At 46.4% G+C, this 21,838-nt stretch overlaps 1 protein-coding gene across 1 annotated transcript in view; it reads left to right on the forward strand.

Annotated features, from left to right (window-relative positions):
* ZC3H18 (zinc finger CCCH-type containing 18) overlaps window positions 1–21,838 on the forward strand; it is a 529,005-nt gene that overhangs the window by 146,161 nt on the left and 361,006 nt on the right. The window contains exon 6 of the mRNA XM_078670778.1: window positions 13,171–13,322. Coding sequence (XP_078526904.1) covers window positions 13,171–13,322 — 152 coding nt within the window. The remainder of the gene's footprint in view (window positions 1–13,170; window positions 13,323–21,838) is intronic.

Here is a 21,838-nt window from a genome sequence, read left to right on the forward strand (position 1 = left end):
CGACTCTGAAGAACTAAAAGTAAGAGATGGCCAGCACACATCAAACAGGGGACTGGGCCAAACTTGCACATGGTCATGGTTGGCGGGATCTTTAAATTCAACTAGGCTGCTACGCTGACAAAACATCAATTGGAAGGCAGAAGAAGTTTGCCCACTCAGGATTTGTTCGTGGAACATCAATGGGTTATCAAAAAAACTGGGAGATGAAGTCACGATCTCTTACTTACGGTCATTTGAGATCCTAATACAGGAGACATGGCTCGCGGAGCCGCAGCACTTGGAAGGGTTTAAAACTCACCCCACTCCAGCGATCAAAACGAAATCGTCAGGACGAGGCAGTGGTGGCCTAGCTATTTACATATCAACAAACAATGCAATCACATCATGGGACCTTGCAAGCCCTTCCCATTCCCTCCAGTCTGTGGGAATTTCCTTTAGCACCCACCAAGGTCAGCTAAAGACAATAATCTTATTGAACGTGTACATCCGCCCAAATTCTGCATCTAGGCAAACCCTTTTAGTCGAGCTGCCAGCGACAGTGCTAAGAATGAGAACAAGATGTTCGAACCCAGACATCATGCTATCTGGAGACTTTAACATGTGGCTTATGTCAGACCTACATAAAAATGAGGTCATAAAATCACAGTAAAGTGTTTGGGCCATACCACCACAGGAATGTCCCGGATGGCACAAGGAGGATCAGAAAGGCCGTATCTTACAAGGAAATTTAGAACATCTAGGCCTCAGAGCCCTGAATGGGCGCTTCTCTCCTGATAAGCCACCTGGCCTCTCATTTGTATCGAATACTGGCGCATCGTTAATTGACTACACCTTCGTCAACCTTTCTCTTTTGAATGAAGTAACTGCGTTTCGGCTTGCCAACCGACCAGAAAGCGATCACATTCCTCAGGAATTCTCGCTTAGTACCAGTCTGGTGCAACATGCTGAGGTAGGAGCACTGGCTTCTGAAAGCTTTACGATTAAGCTAAAACGTATCAATACTCAGTGAACAACTTACAGCACGTATCAATGGAAGCAAAATATATGATAGAGAGCACCTGTAGGTCAACTGTAGATCAAATTGCAAACTGGACAAGCTTTGTAAGCAAGTTGACAGCCAGACACGCAAAGCCAATTAGACACGCAAAAACGACGGGCCCCAACAGTCGATCTCCTGAGATCCGGTGATACAATCGGCAAAAAGAAGCATGAATCTGCTATGGAGGAAATTAAAAACCAAGCCAATGGACACATTGATCATAACAAGATTGAGAGAAGCTCGCTGCCTTCTAAAGAAAGCCAAGAGAGCACATCGAAGGGCTCACTGGAACCTCTTTTGGGCCAAACTATATCAAGATATAAGATCAAATAACTCTGCGAGGTTCTGTCTTACCATAAATAGCCTTGGGGGTCGAGCCCCGAAAGTCGCCTCATCAAACATACTGGAGTCAGAGTGGCATTCCTTCCTGCACAGCCACTTTAACGACCGACAAGATCACTCCCCGAATCAGATCATTGGCACAATGGACACCAACGCTCTGACAGAGTTGATCTCCCCTCCGGACCGCTTTAATAAAGGGCTAACAATGGAAGAGCTTTTCCACAAAAATCCTACAACTAAAAAGAAAACAGAGGGACAAGATCAGGATAACGGCACCGAGCACAGCAAAATCCTAGAGGACCAAATTGAAAGGCTGATAAAAAAGGGTCGGAAAGATGGGGCCCCAGGACCAGGTGGTATTCCTCCGACCTTCTTTAGGGAGGATCCGGCCTTCTGGGCCTCGAAGCTAGCCCCACTTTTTACCTCCATCTTAGTACAGAACATCATTCCACCCTCCTGGGAAGGATCAATTCTAGTTCCAATCTTCAAAGGAGGGGACACAAAATCCCCAGAGAACTATCGGTTGGTCACTCTCATTGATAATGAAGCAAAGTACTTTGCAGGGATCCTGCTGAGCTCATTGCGGGAATGGGCCGAGGAACATTCAATAATCCCTCCAAATCAAACTGGATTCACAAGTGAAACTGGCACTGCGGTTAACCTCATGACTCTTGTGTCTGATAGACAAGACGGAGTCTAGTACCAGACCGTTTTATATGGGATTTATAGATTATAGTTTGGGGTTGGACAAGGTCAATAGGGCTAAATTATGGCAGAAGCTCTTTGCACTGAACATCCCAATGGATTACTAAGAGCTCTAGAGTTACTGCACCAGGACACATGGGTCAGGATAAAGATTGGCGACGGTTCCAGACTGTCACGACCAATTTTTACAACAAAAGGTCTCAAACAAGGATGCGTTTTGGCCCCTACACTTTCTAACTTATTTCTATTGGATCGCCCAGAAGCCCTAAATACAGTTAATGCTCATGCTTCCATACTGGGCAGCCTACAGTTGTCAAACCTTTTATTCGCCGACAACGTGGTCCTCCTAAGCAACACAAAGATAGGTTTATAAAGGCTCATGGACGCAACTGCCGCTTACTCGAACAAAAACGAGCTTCAGATAAATAATAAGAAAACTAAAATTTTGGCGTTTCGCCCGGGAAGGCCAAAGAAGATGGCATGGGTCCTAAACTCGGAAAGCATCATAGAATCTAAAAGCCATAAGTATTTAGAAGTCTTCTTTGATAACAATGGAAGATACAAAAGCCATCTGGAAGAGCAAAAAAAGAAAGGAACAGCGCTAGCTTTTGCCCTCAGATCTATCCACAAGAAACTATTTGGCCCAACATTCGCTCCAACACTTCAGGTGGCCCAAGCAAGTCATTCCAACCCTAACATATGGAAGCGAGGCGCTAAAAGTACTGGACAGCAACCAACTATATAAAATTATAGTTAAGATCTTTAGAACAGTCTTCCAGCTACCATCCTTTACGTCACCGGCACAAATTAGGTTGGAACTGGAAATTTGCAAACAATCGCTGGGCAGAATGATGAATTTTCTAACGTGTTGCCACAAGCTGAGGTCATCGAAAGAGGGCAGCCTAGCGGAACACCTATGGTCCAATTTGAATACAAAACGATGGCTAGTAGGGCACGGTTACTTGTCAAGCGGGCTAAAAACCTTAGGCCTGAGTGAAGTCTGGGACCTACACGTTGGCCAAAATGAGTTTAAAAGGCTAGCACAAATAAGTGCAAAAAATCTCTCCTCTATGGAAGACAAGGCGAGCCTTGCAAGAAGAAGCCATGGTTGGATGACGCTCACATCGTATGACCAGCTGACACCTCAGAGTTACTTAACTTGTCCTTTCAACGCACACACCAAACTTCAGTTCTTAAGACTAAAATTGGGGGTAATCAACTTGTCGTGCCATCTTCCCAAATGGAAAAGAGTTCAAGCCCAGGAACAATGCCGATTTTGTGGCAACCATAGGGGAGACATGACTCACGTTCTGTGCCTGTTCCCAAGTCTCTTGAAAGAAAGAAGGACCCTTCTACGGAGGGCCTGGAACGAGAAGGAAGTCAGAGCGTGCAGACCTGCAGTTTTGGCTTGCTTTGACACACAGAACACACATTTAAACTGTGCCCTGGTGAAGTTTTTGGACCGTGTAGCAAAAAAATCAGGGGAGATGTCTACCCCAACCTCAGCTAGAGGTGCAGATCCACGGTATTCTATAATAGCAGGAAGTCTGCCTAGACACGTAACTGTCGGAAACACCAAAATAAGACCGATATTAAAAAGGGAAGGGCGAACAGGCTGGACAACTTTGGGACTTAAAACACAATCTTGACCACGACTATAATTGCCCTGATGGGATTGTTCCCATAGGCACCCGGGGTTCAGTGTACCCACAAGAGAGCTCGGACATGAGAGGGGTGGGCACTTTGTATTATTGGAACTAGGGTTCCATTTTACCAAACCTAATCTATTAATAATTTAACAAGTGTCACAATGTTATCTTTTGTACTTTGCAAAGGTTTTCTTTTAAATCATGCAATAAATAATTGTCAATATATATTAACCCTGAGACTGGTCATATTCATACCAAGCTGCCTCAGAAACAGAAGCTTCCTGTTGAGAATACTTCATACAAAATCCCTTTTAAGAGAAAATCTGTTGCTACCAGTCCTTTTCATCTACCAACATCATCCCTCCCCCACCTCCTTTTACACCTGCAAATACTTTGCAAATCCCACCTCCGGATGCTCCACAAACTCACCATGATGACTATGATGCTGATGATAGGGGGGGCACAGTTGCCAGTAGTCCATGGACGGATTATACAATTGATCCTCCAGCAGATAATGACCCAGACCTTTACCCAGCCAAGCCTGCTCCCCTAGACGACAATGTATCCCATCAGGAACTCACTGCCAGGGCTGCGCAATATCATGGGGTGGCAATGCACAAAGAACCATTAGAAGAAGATATTTTGTTTGAGACTTTAGGATCCACCCATAGGTCGTCACAAACACTCCCTATACTTAAAGGCATGATGAGACACGCTAATGACATTTTTTAGGACCCAGTACGAGCACGCATCTTGACTCCTAGAGTAGACAAAAAGTATAAGACCTCCCCAAAAGACCCAGTATTTATCAAAGGTCAGTTGCTATTAGATTCACTGCTAATGTCTAATGCTTGTAAGAGGGCTAATTCCCAAACATCTGGGGATGCTCCTCCACCAGATAAGGAGTCTAAATTAATAGATGCTTCTGGCAAGCGCATAGCTGCTCAAGCTGCAAATCAATGGCGCATTGCAAACACACAGGGCCTTTTAGCCAGGTACTACAGAGCACACTGGGAGGAAATGGACCTTACCAAGGAGCCACTTTAGACACAGTCTAAGCTCTAGCCTCTCCCAATGTAGCCAGAATTCACAATATTCAGGCTACGATACTACTTCAGTCCAACCAAGCCTTATCAGTCAGTGTGTTCATGCAACTGCTGGGAATGAGGGCGTCTTGCATCGCAATTGTACCCCATGCAAGACTTCACATGCGTCCCCTACAAGAGTGCTTGGCATGTCCGTGGAATCAGTTGCAGGGTCAATTAACCAATCTAGTGTTGGTAGGAGGCTGAACCCATCACTGTCTGCAAAGACTTCACATGCGTCCCCTACAAGAGTGCTTGGCATGTCCGTGGAATCAGTCGCAGGGTCAATTAACCAATCTAGTGTTGGTAGGAGGCTGAACCCATCACTGTCTGCAGTGGTGGAACCTACAAAACGTATCAAAAGGACGGGCTTTTATCTACCCTATTCCACAGATCGTGCTCACAGTAGACACATCTCTGACAGGTTGGGGTGCTCATATCCAAGATTACACAATACAAGGCCTGTGGAGCAACAAACGCAAAAACCTCCACATCAACTATCTAGAGCTTTTAGCAGTTTTTCTAGCGCTGAAAGCTTTTCAAAATCACCTCATAGGCAAAACTGCCCTAGTCTGAACAGACAACATGATAGCAATGTATTATGTGCTAAAGCAGGGGTGGGACACTCGCTCTCCAACTATCAAGACTCGCTCAAGCCATTTGGAATAGGGCGATCCATCACTAGGTTTATCTTCTTGCAGGACACCTCCCAGGAGTAAACCACCAAATTGCAGACCGTCTCAGCAGAAGGAGAAAGCAAATCCACGAGTGGGAACTTCATCCCCAAGTTCTCTTTCCGTACTTTCAACAATGGGGATTCCCACAGATAGACTTATTCGCCACAGCAGAAAACGTTAAAAAATGTCCAAGCTTCGGCTCCAGGTTCCCACACCTGCTCTCAAAGGGTAATGCCTGATAGATGAACTTGTAAGGGATACTTGCCTATGCTTTTCTGCCTCTCCCGTTCAATCCGTGTACGGTTCGGAAGCTCAGGCAAACCTCCCTCACACTGATTCTAGTAGCTCCTACATTGGCCCGTCAGCCATGGTACACCACCCTGTTAGAGCTGTCACTAGTTCCACATCAAAAGCTCCACCTCACCTCCAGTCTCCTCGCACAGAACCATGGAGAAATCTGGCTTCTGTAGTAGGGGATCTCTGTGTATAGTCATAATCTAGTGAATAGTCCCGCCCATGTGCGTGGACCCCGGAGCAATCAACAATAATCTCTTAAGGTGTCGAAAAATGCAGAAATGCACAGGCACTTAAGAGAGAATTAAAGACAGATAATGCAGCCTATATCCACAGGCTACACTGTCCAGTACTTCAACTAGAAATTCCACCAAAAATCCACAAACAGCACAGCCTGTCCAGATTTCTCTTGCTTTAACAGCAAAAACCCTCTGGAATGATAGAGAGGAAGACATGGACAGACAAGCCCCATAGGCTGCCATTATGTGGCTCAGAACAGGATACTGTGCCTTTAAGAGAACTTTCCAGAACTTCACAGTATCCCAGAATGCACTGCAGGTCCCTTTTACTTTCAGTTCTTTTTTTCCGGCTCCTGCAAGCAGGACCCTGGAGCATTGAGCTCTCCCTTTTCAAGGGTTTATTGGTGATTTTTTTCACTTTTTTCAAGTTCTTTGAATACTTTTCTCAAGTACTTTGGTGTTTTTTCTTCCTGTTTGTCTTTTGGTGCACTCTTTGATTGTCAATATGCCTGCATTATTCGACAAATGTCCAGAGTGCTCCAGGAAGAAGGCCAAATCGGACCCACACGAGGTGTGTATCATCTGCCTTCCCTCATCTCATGTCCCAGAGGAGTGTGACATTTGTCTTGGCTTTTCTAGCAGGACCCTGAGGGATAGAATGAAGATCAGACTTCAGGGCCTGGAGGACAGTAAGCTGAAGGCGCAAGGTGGGTCTGGAGGGGCTTCCTCTGCCCATGCTGAGGCATCTGGGGGGCTCCCCAGGGGCAGTAAGACCAGCAAGCGTCCCCTTTCTCCGTCTGTGTCGATTGCACCGACTACGGCGTCGAGAGGGATGACTGCAGTCTGTTCCCCGTCTCCCCAGGGCTCTGGGTCGAAGCGGCGTCGACGTTCGTCGTCGAGGGAACTGAACAGACCACCGTCGATCTCTGGTGACGATGTCGTCCTAGTCGGAGTCGTCGTCGAGTAATCGACGTCGAGAGGCCCGGCTTAGGCGCTCGCTGTCGAGGCGACACCGCCGTTCACCGTTGGCGAAGAGGAGAAGGTCGTCGTCGAGGGGATCCTTGACGTCAAGGAGAAGATTGACGTCGAGGAGAAGATTGACGTCGAGGCGCAGGAGGTCGCCGTCGAGGCGCAGGAGGTCGCCGTCGAGGCGCAGGAGGTCGCCGTCGAGGCGCAGACTGTCGCCGTCGAGGAAAAGACGCTCGTCGTCGAGGGGCCGACGCTCGCCATCCGGTCTCCGTTCTTCGACGCCCAGAAGGCGCGGGAGGAGCTCTGGCGCCAGGAGTCAGTCTAGCAGGCGCCAGGTGCCTAGGGGCGACTCGCCAACGACCCAGCCTAGAAAGGAAGGCGGATCACCGGGTTCGGTGTACTCAGTGGTGTATACACCTTCTAGGCAGAAGTCCGTTACGCCCCCTCCTCCCTTGCCGAGAGGGCTTCCTCCGTGAGCTCCCTCTCCGCCTCCACTTCCACCGCGTCCTCTACCTCAACTGCCGGCAGACAAGCCGCCTCCGATTCCTCCGAGGTCGGTCTCACTGCCCCGATATCCGACTCCTCCCAAGGGGACCCCTCTCGGCCGAGGGCCCCAGCCAAGTCAAAGTCGCCCGCCCCTGTGGAACCGGCGGATCGACCGAAGCCAAGGAGGCCGCGATCACGCTCCGGACGGAGGGGGAGATCGAGGAGTCGTCACAGATCCTCCACTAGGTCGAGACGGCGCCATGGGTGGCGCCGATCACGGTCCTGCACGGACTCTTCCAGGACCAGGACCTATTCACCGACTTTGTCGGAATCCCCGGGGACGAGAGTGTCAATCAATCCTTTAGATGCTTCTATACAAAATATTATCTGTTACCTATCACACTTACAGCAAACTGGACTAGCTTATACATCTATTTGTTTGCACATTGCAGCGGTAGCTTCTTATTTGCAGATCAGGCAACATCTGTCACTATTCAGAGTTCCAGTAATCAAAGCTTTTGTGGAAAGGTTGAAAAGAATAATACCACCAAGAATTCCTCTTGCCCCAGTCTGGAATCTCAGCATGGTTCTCACAAGACTTATGGGTCCACCTTTTGAACCATTGCACAAGTGCCCCTAATGGTTTCTCTCATGGAAGGATGCTTTCCTCATTGCGATCACATCACTGAGGAGAGTTGGTGAGCTACAGGCATTAACCCTACAACAACCCTTCTTTCATCTACACAAAGACAGAGTAGTTCTACGCACCAACCCTAAATTCCTTCCCAAAGTGGTTCCTGCTTTTCATATAAACCAATCGGTTGAGTTACAGGTATTTTTTTTCTCAACTTGATTCTGTAGCAGAATGCGCTCTTCACACGCTTGAAGTTAAAAGAGCTTTATTGTACTGCATAGATAGGACAAAAGATTTTCGCAAAACAACTGTTTGTTGCATGTGCTCCACCTCACAAAGGCAATCCCATCTCTAAATCTAGTATTGCAAGATGGATTGTTAAATGCATTCAAACATGTTACTCTAAAGCTAAAAGAACTTTATCCATACCCCCTAGAGTGCATTTCACTTGCTAAGTTGTGGCTTCTGTGGCTTTTTTAGGTATTATTCCTCTATTTGACATATGTAAAGCATCTACATGGTCCACACCACACACAATTACCAAACACTACTGTGTAGATGTGTTAGCTCTCCGCTCTCTTCGCCTCTACCTCCCCCCTTTGTTTATGATGATGTGTTAGCACGTCAAGAAGCTAATGTAGGCCAAGCAGTACTTAAAACACTATTTCAAACAACTGCAACATCTACAGGTTCGCCCCCGCTACTGCTATTGCTTTCTAGTCTATGCAAAGTATGTGTATCTACAGCACACATGCCATGGACGGATAATGTTACTTACCCAGTAAGCTTATGTTCTTGGCATGTAGAGCTGTAGACTCACATGCGCCCACTCGCCTCCCCGGGTACCTGTAGTTGCAGTTCTTCATTATACATTTATATGCATGGATATCTCTATACTTACTCTATTCTCACCCTCTTGCGGGAAAACAATCTAACAATGGAGTCGATGACCATGCGCACTATTACCGAAAGGAGGAGTCACCTTACCTCGTGACTAGGAAAGACATCTCTTACAAAAAACAACTTGCAAACTTCTGGACCCAACACTAGATGGCAGGAGTATGCAAAGCATGTGAATTTACAGCTCAGCATGCCAAGAACAGATGCTTACTGGGTAAGTAACATTATCCATTTGCAGTTACTTCCACTGTTAAACTATACCTAAAAATAAGAGCATGCTAGAGTCTCATATGTATACCCCAGCATATCACCACTGACGAAACCTAATAGAATTCTGTAAACAGGAAAAATACATGAATAACTAGAAGTGAGTTACAGTAGCTATAGCTGCAAGGTTTGCCAATGTCCAGTTAGACACATTAAAAAAAAGTACTATTCAGACAGAATTCCACATGCTAAATGTGGAAATAAAGAATTCTATTAAATTCACGCTGTATTTTGTAAACCAACTTGCCTAGAAGGAGCTCATCCGGTTACTCAAGGTCTCACAGACAAACTGGCAAATCATGACACGGCCAACGCAGACACGTTGGACTCCTATTTAAAATAAAGACAAAGCACCAACACCAACCCTTTTTCCAAAACAACAATCCAGCCAACAATCAATATAACCAAGCTTGTCCGTTGCTTCCAACAAATTTCACACAATGAATTTATGGACCTGTTCAAAGCAAGCATGCCTGATGGCAGCCCTTCTAACCCCTGTCTACCACAAACATTCCAGACAATTCTTCTATCAACCTCTTCTGCCACACCAGTACAAAGAATCATCAACAATTCCTTAACTACGGGAATATTGCCAGAAGAATTTAAAAAGTCATACATATGCCCATTACTGAAGACAACTTCCTGCTGAACCCGGACAACTACAGACCGATTACAAATGGACCTTTCCTGGAAATACTGATAGAAAGAACAGCAGTTGCCCAGTTTTCTCAGTTCATTAAAGATATTGCCATACTTTCACCTTCCAAAATGGGATTCCGTCCAGGAAGAGGCACAATCTGCCCTTGTTGCCATCTAGGATGACCTTAAGAAAAACAGTTGACCGCAACGGGGTTGCTGCACTACATCTCTTGGACCTCTCGGCTGCCTTTGACACGGTTGGCCATGACTCTCTGATACAAAGACTCTACGAAGCTGGCATAGAGGGGACTGTTCTTGACTAGATCACATCCTACCTCCGCAACAAAACTGTCATCCATACCCCCCTTTCTCGGCCAAAACATACTTCACAAAAGCAGCGGTCCCTCAAGGTGCTCTCATCTCACCCATGCTTTTCAACATCTACATGAAATCCTTACCGGCACGGATCTATAAATTTCACCTCACGTGCTATAACTCTGCAGATGACAAGCAAATACTCCTTCAACCACAATGCCCAAAGACATTGGTAACTCACCAATTTTCAGTCTGCTCAGAGCCGTGGATCCATGAAGGACGTGGGGCTATCTCAAATTGAATGCTTCCAAAACAGAAATACTCATTAGTGGCAAATTGAAAAATTATGACCAGCTCGCCACTTGATGATCTGGGAACACTGCCTAAAGTATCAATGGAAGTAAGAAACCTCGAATGGCCATGGGCTCCAAGCTATTAATGAATGCCCAAGTGGACAAACTAGCAAGATCAAGCTTTGTTACTATAAAGTCTGCAACAAATCTTTCCCCATCTGGGATTTCTACTCAAGGTCCAGGTTACCATCTCTCTTGGAATTCATGGAACAGGACCGCTCTTCATCAGGAATAAACTCCCCAAATGCATTCAACAAAGGAGCTTTCGCTCTGGTGTGGCACCTCGCCTCAAAATCCCAACATACAAGAAAAAAAACATGGGTGGCACATCCTTCTCTGTTCAAGCAGCCACCATTTTTCTCACCCTATACCTCTATCAATATATCCCCTACCTCCATTCTCTCATTCATCCCAAACCCCATATCACTACTATAATCCTCAGAATAATCCTTTCTAGACTCTTCATTCCTCTACCCCTCCTTGCATCATCTCATACCTGTTTTACTATTCAGATCTTCCAAAGAAGCCTTTCTATACCCTTACCTCTGGCTCTTCCCCCTCCACCGCCCCTTTACTCATCCCAAACCCACTCCTACTGCTATGAACTTCCCCCCAAAAAAATTCTAGACCCTTCCCTCTTCTATCCCTCCACTATTCCTTTTCAATCCAAATAACCGACTAACGTCCATGAATCAAATTCATTTCATATTTCCCTATACTAACTCCCCTCCACCTCTCCTTTACTCATCCCAAACTCTCTCCCCCACCTCCTCCCCGCCACCCTAACGGATAATAACTCTTAAAACAAAATGTTTTTTAATCTAAACCCTTCCCTCTTTTAGCCCTCCACTATTCCTTTTCGATCCAAATAACAGATCAACATGTCCTCCATTCAAATTACTTTCATATTTCACTATACTAATTCACCACTAACACTTTATGGGTTCCGGCGTAGCCTGCTACTCGACGAAAAAGCGTTTTAACACCACATCAGGGATTGCAAGTGCTTTATAAATGCAAACCATTTCCCTCTTCTATCCCTCCACTATCCTTCTAAGTTCAAATAACTGACTAACATATCCCCCGCTCAAATTACTTTCATATTTCACTATACTGATTCACCACAAATCCTTTTATGGGTTCCAGAGTAGCGTACTACTCGCCGAAAAAGCGCTTAGACGCCTCGTATGAGGTAGTAAGTTCTATATAAATGCAATTACAATACAATATCTTTCATAGTAAAACCTTTGATATCATTCTCCATGAAAGACAGAATCGTCAACAAGTTGAACAACCTTGTGGAGGGAACGTAGTTTAAAGGTTGACTTGGCTGAATGGCATTAAGAAAATAGCATTGAATTGTTGTTGGGGTCTTTTATTCAGGAAAACTGGACAGCAAGCGAGTTAAAACAGGAATCGCCCTTTATAGCGTTCCCTTCCTTGAATGATACTTGTTTTAACAGATGTTCTCTGATCCAGGCTTCAACAACCGATGCAAAATTGTGTAATCTGAAGCATATCGCTTCATTTTCCTGTCTCAAATTGTAAACGTGTAAAGTGAATGTGTTCTGGAAAAAATGAATGTGCTGTCCGAATTAAATGTTCGCCTTCCTTTGCACTACTGCAGAAAGGAGAACCATGTATGTTTTCTGGCAATGAAAGGGATTGACAGGAGGTAGATGGAACCTTAAAGTAAGCGAACCAAATGACTTGCATTTTGTTCAAAACAGATAATGTGGAAGTGTTGGGTGGGCTAGTGACCAGCAATGATGCTTTCAAGTGAAAAGCCTGCATTTGGAAGGCAGACATTCTGACAAAAGTTGCATGTTTAAAGAGATCGAGAGGTCTTAAATGCTCTAAAAGTTGTTTTTCTTCATCTTTCAGCCTGCAATTAGCTATTAAAAAAATAGAACATCGGAAAATGTCATTTGTGGAGCAAAAGGACTGTCCGCATTGTATAGGGTGTTGGGTGTTGAGTAAGAAGAAATTGATAATCTGATACTGCAGATTGCTTACCTTAGAATGCTCCCCTGGCGTCAGACTGAATCTGAAAAAAGGTGGCGTTGTTCGGCTCTGCATGGCATTGTCTGCGTTGTTCAAGCCGGAAGTTAGCCCAGAAGATACTGTTTTTGTGGCATTAGGCAGGGATGTTTTGTGCAATGAACTGCCTCATAAAAATGTTTAAAACACCAATAAGCTGAGATCAAATTTAGGCACATGCAAAACTCCGATAATTTGCTCTTTTCTAATAATGGAATCTTTTGGAAAAATTTCACGAAAATTACATATTTTTAAGTGGGATGCAAATCCGTTATTTCATGCTACAACACACTTGTGTTCTGTTGTTCCTGTGCATTTGCTGTACATTTTTACCACGAATGGTGCGGAATTGCATGAATTGGTGTCGTTTGAAGGATTTCATGTCACAAGTGCTTTGTGGAATTACTGAAATTATGCACATTCTGCCAATGTAATTTAAATTTAATCCGGGCCTAATCAAACACTAACAAATAAATGAAACCTGGCTTTGCTCCGTGCTAAGCTCTCTTATATGGTTCCTGTACCTTGTGTCTTCAGGTTTTAAAAAAGGCCTTACTTCGAAAAGAACAAGAGCCAGATTTCGAGGAAAAGAGGCTTACGGTAACCATAGGAGAAGATGATCGTGAGTTTGACAAGGAGAATGATGTTTTCAGGGAATGGAATTATCGCATCACTGCAAGAGATCAAGGGTAAAACATTGATCTTTAAATTTTCTTTTCTAAGAAAAGTTGTTTATATGGTCATAATAATTTATTTTGAACATGCCAGTTCCGTCAAAAGTGTCATGTGAAATCCACAAGTTCCTCATTGCAGATTTATGGACTGGGTGCAACTCGGCAGTGATGAAATGCTTCCCTATGTGCAACTGCACATTTTTAGGTCTGAGTTTTGACAGCACCGCTGTCAAACTGATCTATTGTTAACTATATATGTAGAGTGGGGTTTGATTCAAACTTCGGCTTTCGTTTACCAATCTCTTTTATTCATTGTCTTACAACTTTAATTGGTTTAAAATGCATAAGGAACTATTTTAAAACTGTAGCCCTCTTTGTTTGCTTTACTATACTAGCGCATCATTTTTTGGCACATAAAATCCAAACATATTGGCTTTGCCAGTGCTGGTTTTCTTTTCTTTGTTATTCCAAGAGGGCCCTGGAAGTCCAAAACATTTTCTAAGTGGAAAAAAAATCCTACTCCCCCCACAAAGTTGGGGGTGTTCTGTTCCCCTTCCCATCCTGAAACAAGCATTTGCAATGTAATAGGTCTTGCAGTACTGAAAGTTTAAGCTGTTGGTGTTGCTAATATTAATGCAACGCCAGTGGCTTAAACTTCCAGTGATGCTAGAGCTATTGCATTGCAAAAGGATCGCGGCTCTCGTGCTTTAGCTTTACACATCTTAAGCTAAAGTGCGGTTCGTAGATTGCTTCAAAATAAATGGGGAAAAAAATTCAAATTTTGCAGCGTGAATCTTTCTGGATTCACTATGCTGTGCATATTCCGCAATCTGGTGGTTGGGTCCGGAATCGTAGTCTTTTTTTTTTTTTTTTTTGTCGTAGCCCATGTGGGCTTCGACGTCCCACCATTTGGTGTACCTTTGGTGACGTCGGCGTGCTTCCGGCGGAAGCTACCACCCTTGGGCGCCATCTTCAGATTCTTTTTTCCGCCGTTGGGTCTGGATCGTCGCGTGAAGCTCCAGAAGTTTTGGAGAAGGAAAGGAGAAAATACTGCAAATCTTCAACCGAGAAGACCTGAGAAGATCGGGAGAAGAGGACCTTTAGAGAGGAGACGACGAAGAAAGGAGAAAATCTCGAAATCTTCGACGTACTTCGAGGAATGCACACACAGGGGGCCCCCTGAGCGCAGGGATGTACAAGACGCCCTTTAAATTCTGCAAGAACTGCCACCACAAGTTCGCACAGAAGGACCAGCACCCAGTCTGCAACCTCTGCCTACCTATCGACCACGAGAGCAGAGACTGCAACGCCTGCTCCGTCTTCAAGCCGAAGACACTCCGAGTTCGAGAAAGACCGAGGACGGCTCATCACACGATGCAGGGCAAGGGCCAAGCCCCGACGCTTTATGAACTTGGCCTCTCCACAGACGACGAGGACAACATCGCCGAAGGCCCAGATGACTTCACGGTCGCTGAGACCGATAAGAAAACGCCTGAAAAGGTAGGAGAGTCTACGATCCCGAAAACTCACACAGGGCCTCGAAAGCCAGAGGCAGACTCTCGAAAGTCTGAGCCCAAAGCCTCGAAGGGAGCACCGGCGTCGAACAAATCGACGACCGAAGCTGCATCCTCCGAAAAAGAGCCCAGCGGATCCTCCGAGAAGGACTCCCGGCGGCAGAAGACCAGCGAAAAGCAAAGGTCATCGAAGCAAGCACCCGAAAGAGGGCCTTCGACTTCGACGTCGAAAGAAAAGGAGCCAAAGAAAGCTTTGACGTCGACGGCGCCGCCGAAAAGGGCGGCCGAAACGCTCGATGACGAACAGGCCGCAGAGATGCAGAGAAAGAGAAAGAGGCTCGAGGCCGAAATGGAGAACATCCTTCAGAGAAGGAAGGATTTCGATGAAAAAATGAGAAGCTACAAGATCCCCTCGAAGCCGGCAACGACCGTCGCTGAGGTACAGGAGCCTGAGGAGTTCGACGTCGAAGAGCTGCCGAAAACCCCAGATCCTTCGGAGCACGAAGAGGAGGAAGACCTCTACTATACAGAAGGGGATTACGGGGAACAGCAGTCAAGCTACGGCTCAGGTTCCTCGACGGCCCAAGACCAGGAATGGCAGGACATCGAGGCCGAAAACCCAGAGGAGGCGGTGGAAACATACCCCTCGAGGCCTTCACCACCGGATGACATTGGGGCATACAATGAGGTGGTAAGAAAGGCGGCAGCAGCCTATGGGGTTAAGATGGAAGAGGAGAAGCCAGAAGCAGACTTCCTGCTCGAGACATTGCTCCCCATACAGACAAGAAGCCAGTTCCTGCCCATGCTCAAGCGTATCACAGACCAGGGGAAGGAAGCCTTCAAGGACCCGGCTACGTGCAGATCAGTAACGCCGAGGACGGAGAAGAAATACAAATTCTCCAGACCCAGCTTACATCAAGGGATCTGTCACAGCAGATTCTATAATCGCTGCAACAGCCAGGAAAAGGGCAAACGTCCCAACAACGTCTGGACCCCCACCTGACAAGGAAAGCAGGAGGATGGATCTAACTGGCAGGAAGATTGAGAGTAACGCCGCAAAGCACTGGCGGATGGCGAATTCCAACGCCCTCCTGAATAGGCATCAATACCAGCACTGGGAGGAGATGGGACAGTTGCTCAAGCACCTTCCGGAAACAATACCGTGAGAGGGCATCCCACCTTGTGGAAGAGGGGAAGAGCATCTCCAATTCGTGCCTGAAGACAGCCTTGGATGGGGCAGAAACATCCAGCAGACTGATGGCTATAGGCATCACAGAAAGAAGGCAAGCCTGGCTCAGGATCTCTGGATTCAAAGCTGAGGTTCAGAACAACATCCTGAACACACCCTTCAACGGTGAAACACTGTTCGGAGCCCCAGTTGATGATAAGCTCACCCAACTGAAGAAAGACAACGAGACGGCAAGGTCCATGGGGGCCCTGCAGTTCAGAGGGATGAGAAGGGGCACCCCTACACGGAGGCCAAACTGCAGAGGTGGAAATCAGCGAGGAGATTCTCACCAAAGTTTCCACCAGGGGCAACAGAGTGACAACCAGGGCCACCAGGGCCAGCAGAGGCAAGGCTGGAACTACCAAAGCAGGGGCCAGTCCTTTAGGTCAAGAGGAAATGGACGAGGCCAAAGAAGGAGAGGCGGTGAACAACCCCCCTCTAAGTGACTTCAGAAGAGAGAAGGTGCCCCACCACCCAAACCCTCCGGGGGAGGAGCACGGGAAAACAAAGAGGAGAGGGCTACACGGACAAGACACAAAGGAACATGTAACATCGGTAGGAGGAAGATTAAGATTTTTTCTCCAGGAGTGGAGCAAAATAACAACAGACAAGTGGATACTCAATATCATGCAGTACGGATACTGCATAGAATTAGAAAAGAGGCCACCAAACAGAAAACCAAAGAAAAGACAGCACTCGGGAAAAGAGCTGCAACTACTGCGAGAGGAAGCCCAAGAACTGCTCCTCAAAGCGGCCATCGAACGAGTTCCTTTCAAAGAACGGAACAAGGGAGTGTACTCAAACTACTTCCTAGTGCCAAAAGTGGACGAAAGTCTAAGACCCATCCTGGACCTACGGTTCCTGAACAAATACGTCAAAACTCAAAAATTCAAAATGACGTCCCTACAAGAGGTCATCCCACAAATAAAAGCAGGGGACTTCCTGTCTACAATAGACCTCAAAGATGCGTACCTGCACATCCCCATGAACAGGCAGCACAAGCACATGCTAAGGTTCACAGTAAACCAGGATCACTACCAATTCACGACCCTGGCGTTCGGCCTAAAGTCCGCACCAAGGGTGTTCACCAAATACCTCGCAGCAGTGGCCGCACATCTAAGAAGAATGGGGATACACGTGTACCCCTACCTCGACGACTGGCTGGTAAAGGCAAGCTGTTACAGGACATGCAAAGAGCATGCAGAACAGGTGACAAGAACGCTAACAAACCTGGGGTTCTCCATACACTGGGGAAAATGCTCGATGGAACCAGAGCAGGTGAAGATCTTCCTGGGAGCCCAGATCGACACCGTCCAATGCAGAGTCCTACCGAGCGAGAAGAGAACGCTCAGTCTGTTGAGGGAGAAACATCACTACCAGAAGGGGCGAGCTCTGACAGTGAGGACTGGGAGCAAGATCTTGGGGATGATGGCATCATGCATACACCTGGTCCCCAATGTACGCCTGCAAATGAGACCACTCCAAGAGTGGCTGCAACAACAATGGTCACAAGCTACAGGAAGTTGGGAGGATCTAGTGGTTGTAACGCACAGGGTGCAGGAAGAGATAAGGTGGTGGACCAAGGAGAGAATAACAGAAGGGAAACCTCTAACACCACCGGACCCAACAGTGACCATCACCACAGACGCATCCCAGAAGGGGTGGGGCGCACACATGAACAGGCTCAGAGTGAGGGGTCTGTGGAGCCCTACAGATGCAGTCAGGCACATCAACTACCTGGAACTGAAAACTGTGTTGCTAGCCCTCAAGGCCTTTCAGAAACACCTGTACAACCAGAAGGTGCTAATACAAACAGACAACACCACAACGATGTTTTATATAAACAAACAGGGGGGAACTCAATCGTTCCCTCTGTCAAACGTGGCACAGGAGATCTGGAAATGGGCTATACCACTAAAAATAGACTTGCTAGCCATACACCTGCCAGGGAAGGACAATGTAGAAGCGGATTGGCTCAGCAGGCAGACTTCAGCGTCCCACGAGTGGGAACTCAACAGTCAGGAAACAGAGAGTCTATTCAGGAAATGGGGCACCCCAACAATAGACCTATTTGCAACACAACGGAATGCAAAATGCCAATACTTTGCATCCAGGCAACCAGAGGCACTGTCCCAGGGGAATGCCCTATGGATAAGCTGGTCAAAAACATTTGCCTACGCTTTTCCCCCGATACCACTGATCCCCAGGGTTCTCAACAAATGCATGAAGAGCAACATGGCGCTCATCCTTGTGGCACCACAATGGGCCAGACAGACCTGGTTCTCTCAGATAATGGAGATGGCGCAGGGGCCACCCCACAAGTTCTCAAAAAGAAGAGACATACTCTCCATGGAAAACGGAGAGGTTCTACACCCAGAGCCAGAGAGCCTCAACCTCTCAGCCTGGCTCCTGAGGACTTAGAATTCGCACACCTAAAACTACCAGAGAGCACCCTGCGGGTGCTGCGAGAGGCAAGAAGGCCCAGCACATGCAAGTGCTATGGGGAAAAATGGAAAAGATTCACTCAATGGTGTTGCAAGAAACAGCTCCAAAGGAAACTGACCAAGGAATCCACGGTGCTAAGGTACCTCACGCACCTAATTAAAGCTAAACTAAGCTCATCCTCGCTGAGGGTGCACCTGGCAGCTATTGTGGCATACACAAGAGGAGAAACCGGGAGAAGCTTCTTCACATCCCAAGTCGTAAAAAGATTCCTGGAAGGAGCGAAAAGAATAGCGCCGCCTAAAAGAATGCCGCCACCGGCCTGGAACTTAAATGTGGTACTGACGGAGCTCATGAAAGCACCTTTCGAACCCATCCATAAAGCATCACTGCAAATGTTGACAATGAAGACGGCCTTTCTGGTAGCAATCACCTCGCTACGAAGGGTGAGTGAGCTGCAGGCTCTCACACTGCAGGAACCCTACATCCAGATACACAGTGACAGGGTCGTGATGAGAACTGACCCTCACTTCATGCCAAAGGTGGTGTCAAGGTTCCACATGAATCGGAGTATTCAGATCCCTAGCTTCTTCCAAAACCCCACCACAAGCGCTGAGAGGTCGCTCCACACCCTAGACGCAAGAAGGGCTGTGATGCACTACATTGAAAGAACGAAGGAGCACAGGAAGACAAAACAGTTCTTCGTGTCCTTCGCAAACAGTTACATGGGCAAACCAGTAACTAAAAATACCATAGCTCGATGGATCGCACAGACCATTCAATTCTGCCACAAACAAGCTGGCCAGGAGCGAACAGGAGGGGCACAGGCCCACTCCACCAGGAAGAAAGGAGCAACAATTGCCTTTCTGGCCAACACACCAATTCAGGACATATGCCTGGCGGCAACATGGGCTTCACTGCACACTTTCACTAAGCACTATTGCGTGGATGTACAGATGAACAAAGAAGCATAAGTAGGGCAAAAAGTGCTTCAACATATTTTCAACAACCAACGCTCATCTTCCACCCAACCGCCACAAAAGTAACGAAAACCGCTACAAAATCTATGCACAGCATAGTGAATCCAGAAAGATTCACGCTGCAAAACGAATAGTTTCTTACCTGTCGGTGTAGTTTTGCAGCTTGAAGATCTTTCTGGATTCACTAGCGAACCCACCCGCCTCCGCCAGAAAGATGAGGCTGGAAAAGAGGGTGGAAACAGATGGAAAAGAAAGCAAGTTGGAACAATTACATGGTACGTGGAATACTAACGTTGAAAAACGATTAACAAACATAGCCATGGATTCACTACAAAGACAGAAAAGAAAAAGAGACAGAAAAAAGAATCCGAAGATGGCGCCCAAGGGTGGTAGCTTCCGCCGGAAGCACGCCGACGTCACCGAAGGTACACCAAATGGTGGGACGTCGACGCCCACCTGGGCTACGACAAAAAAAAAGAGAGAAAAAAGACTACGATTCCGGACCCAACCACCAGATTGCGGAATATGCACCGCATAGTGAATCCAGAAAGATCTTCAAGCTGCAAAACTACACCGACAGGTAAGAAACTATTCGTTCTTTACTTTTGGAGCAATCACAGCACCCGCACTTTAGCTTAAGATGTTAAAAGCTAAAGCGCAGGTGCCCTGATTCTAACAAAAGTAAACAAATAGGAAAAAATGGCGGCCTAGTGAATTTTATTTTTCTATTTCTTTACTTTTGAAGCAATTGCTACACCTGTGCTTTAGCTTAAGACGTTAAAAGCTAAATTGCGGGTGCTGCCATTATAACAAAAGTTAAAAAATAGGAAGAAAAAAACATGCTGCCGAACTGCAAACAACAAAAGACAGACTCTCCTCCATTATATCTTTTGAGGCGTACCACACTGGTTATATGAAGGGGGAAAAAAGAAACTGTTGCGAGAGAGTGTGTTCGCAACTGCATGGAGGAGAAAGACAATCAACAAAATAGTGCTCCAAGTCTGTAATTGAACCATACCGATTAACAATCATTTAACAGTCTGTGTCCTCATGGGAGCTTACAAAAAGAGAAAAGGTGGTTCTAAGGAGGGACTACTAAGTCTATTCACCAATGAACAGCCACCATTTACAAAGGACAGTGACAGGAGCCAATTAAAAAGATGGCTGGAAAGTGGGTAGAGCTTCAAGTCCATACCTGAATACAGCATGTCTCGAAGATGCAGCGTAAGCGCTGCCTAAGCGAGAGTTAAAAACGGTTACATGGGACGTTTACTGGAATAACTCACAGCTTTCAGGATAGGAAGGACTTTAGAGGAGTTTGTAAATCCCAAAATAATCATAACTTTGTGGACTTTTCCACAAACTCTGAAGTCAAACTATGCCTTCAACCTAACACCACCCAACCCTTGTGTGGAGTTTAATACTTTGTAATTTTATGCAGTGTGGTGTAGGAATAAGCTATATCAAAACAGTTTATGGCTCTTGTATGAATGTCACTCCAACAGCACTTTCAGACCAAAATAAGGACGAGTCCTGAGAACCTTACTTTTTGTAGGCAAAGCGTTGAAAGGTTTCGAAGTATGAAGGATCTGAAACAAACTATTGTATTGTATTGTATTGTATTGTATTGTACACTTATATAGCGCAAGCTGTCACCCAAAGGGTATCCTGGCGCTTTGACTCCACTAAACCAGATGCGCAGTCACCACATTATACTGTTCTAGGAAAAAGGTAGGTTTTTAAACCTTTTTTGAAGGATGGCAAATCCCCCAAGCTCCGCAAAGAGAGGGGGAGGGAGTTCCAGAGTTTAGCGGCTGAGTATCTAAAAGAACAGCCACCCATTTGCAATCCCCGAACTCTCGGAACCACCGCCAGACATGCCGAGGAGGAGCGAAGCAGTCTTGCTGAGCGATACCACAGAAAAAGTTTCTGCAGCACGACAGGTTCTTGGTCATGCAATGCCTTAAAGGCCAGGTAGGAAGCTCTAAAACAGATTCGTTGTTGAACAGGTAGCCAATGAAGATCTTTTAGCGCTAGGGAAGAATAAGCCACGCGTGGCCTAGATAGAGCAAGCTTCGCTGCCATGTTTTGAATGCGCTGCAGCCTACTAAGCAGAGTAACAGGTGCGCCCAAGAGTAAGGCATTACAATAATCAATCCTACTTAGGATAATGCCACGCACCACCTCTGGCCTAGTCTGCGCTGGAAGCAATGGAAGAATTTTACGCAAAGTGCGTAATAACAGCATCCAAGTGGAGATGGTCTTGTTAACAAAACCATCCATCTGCAGATTGGGGCTAAACATGACTCCCAGATTATGGGCTGAATCCGCCGCCACGACTGTGCCCATAGAGGATGATGGCCAAAA

The sequence above is a fragment of the Lissotriton helveticus genome, chromosome 12 (genome assembly GCF_964261635.1).
Source record: "Lissotriton helveticus chromosome 12, aLisHel1.1, whole genome shotgun sequence".
NCBI lineage: Eukaryota > Metazoa > Chordata > Amphibia > Caudata > Salamandridae > Lissotriton > Lissotriton helveticus.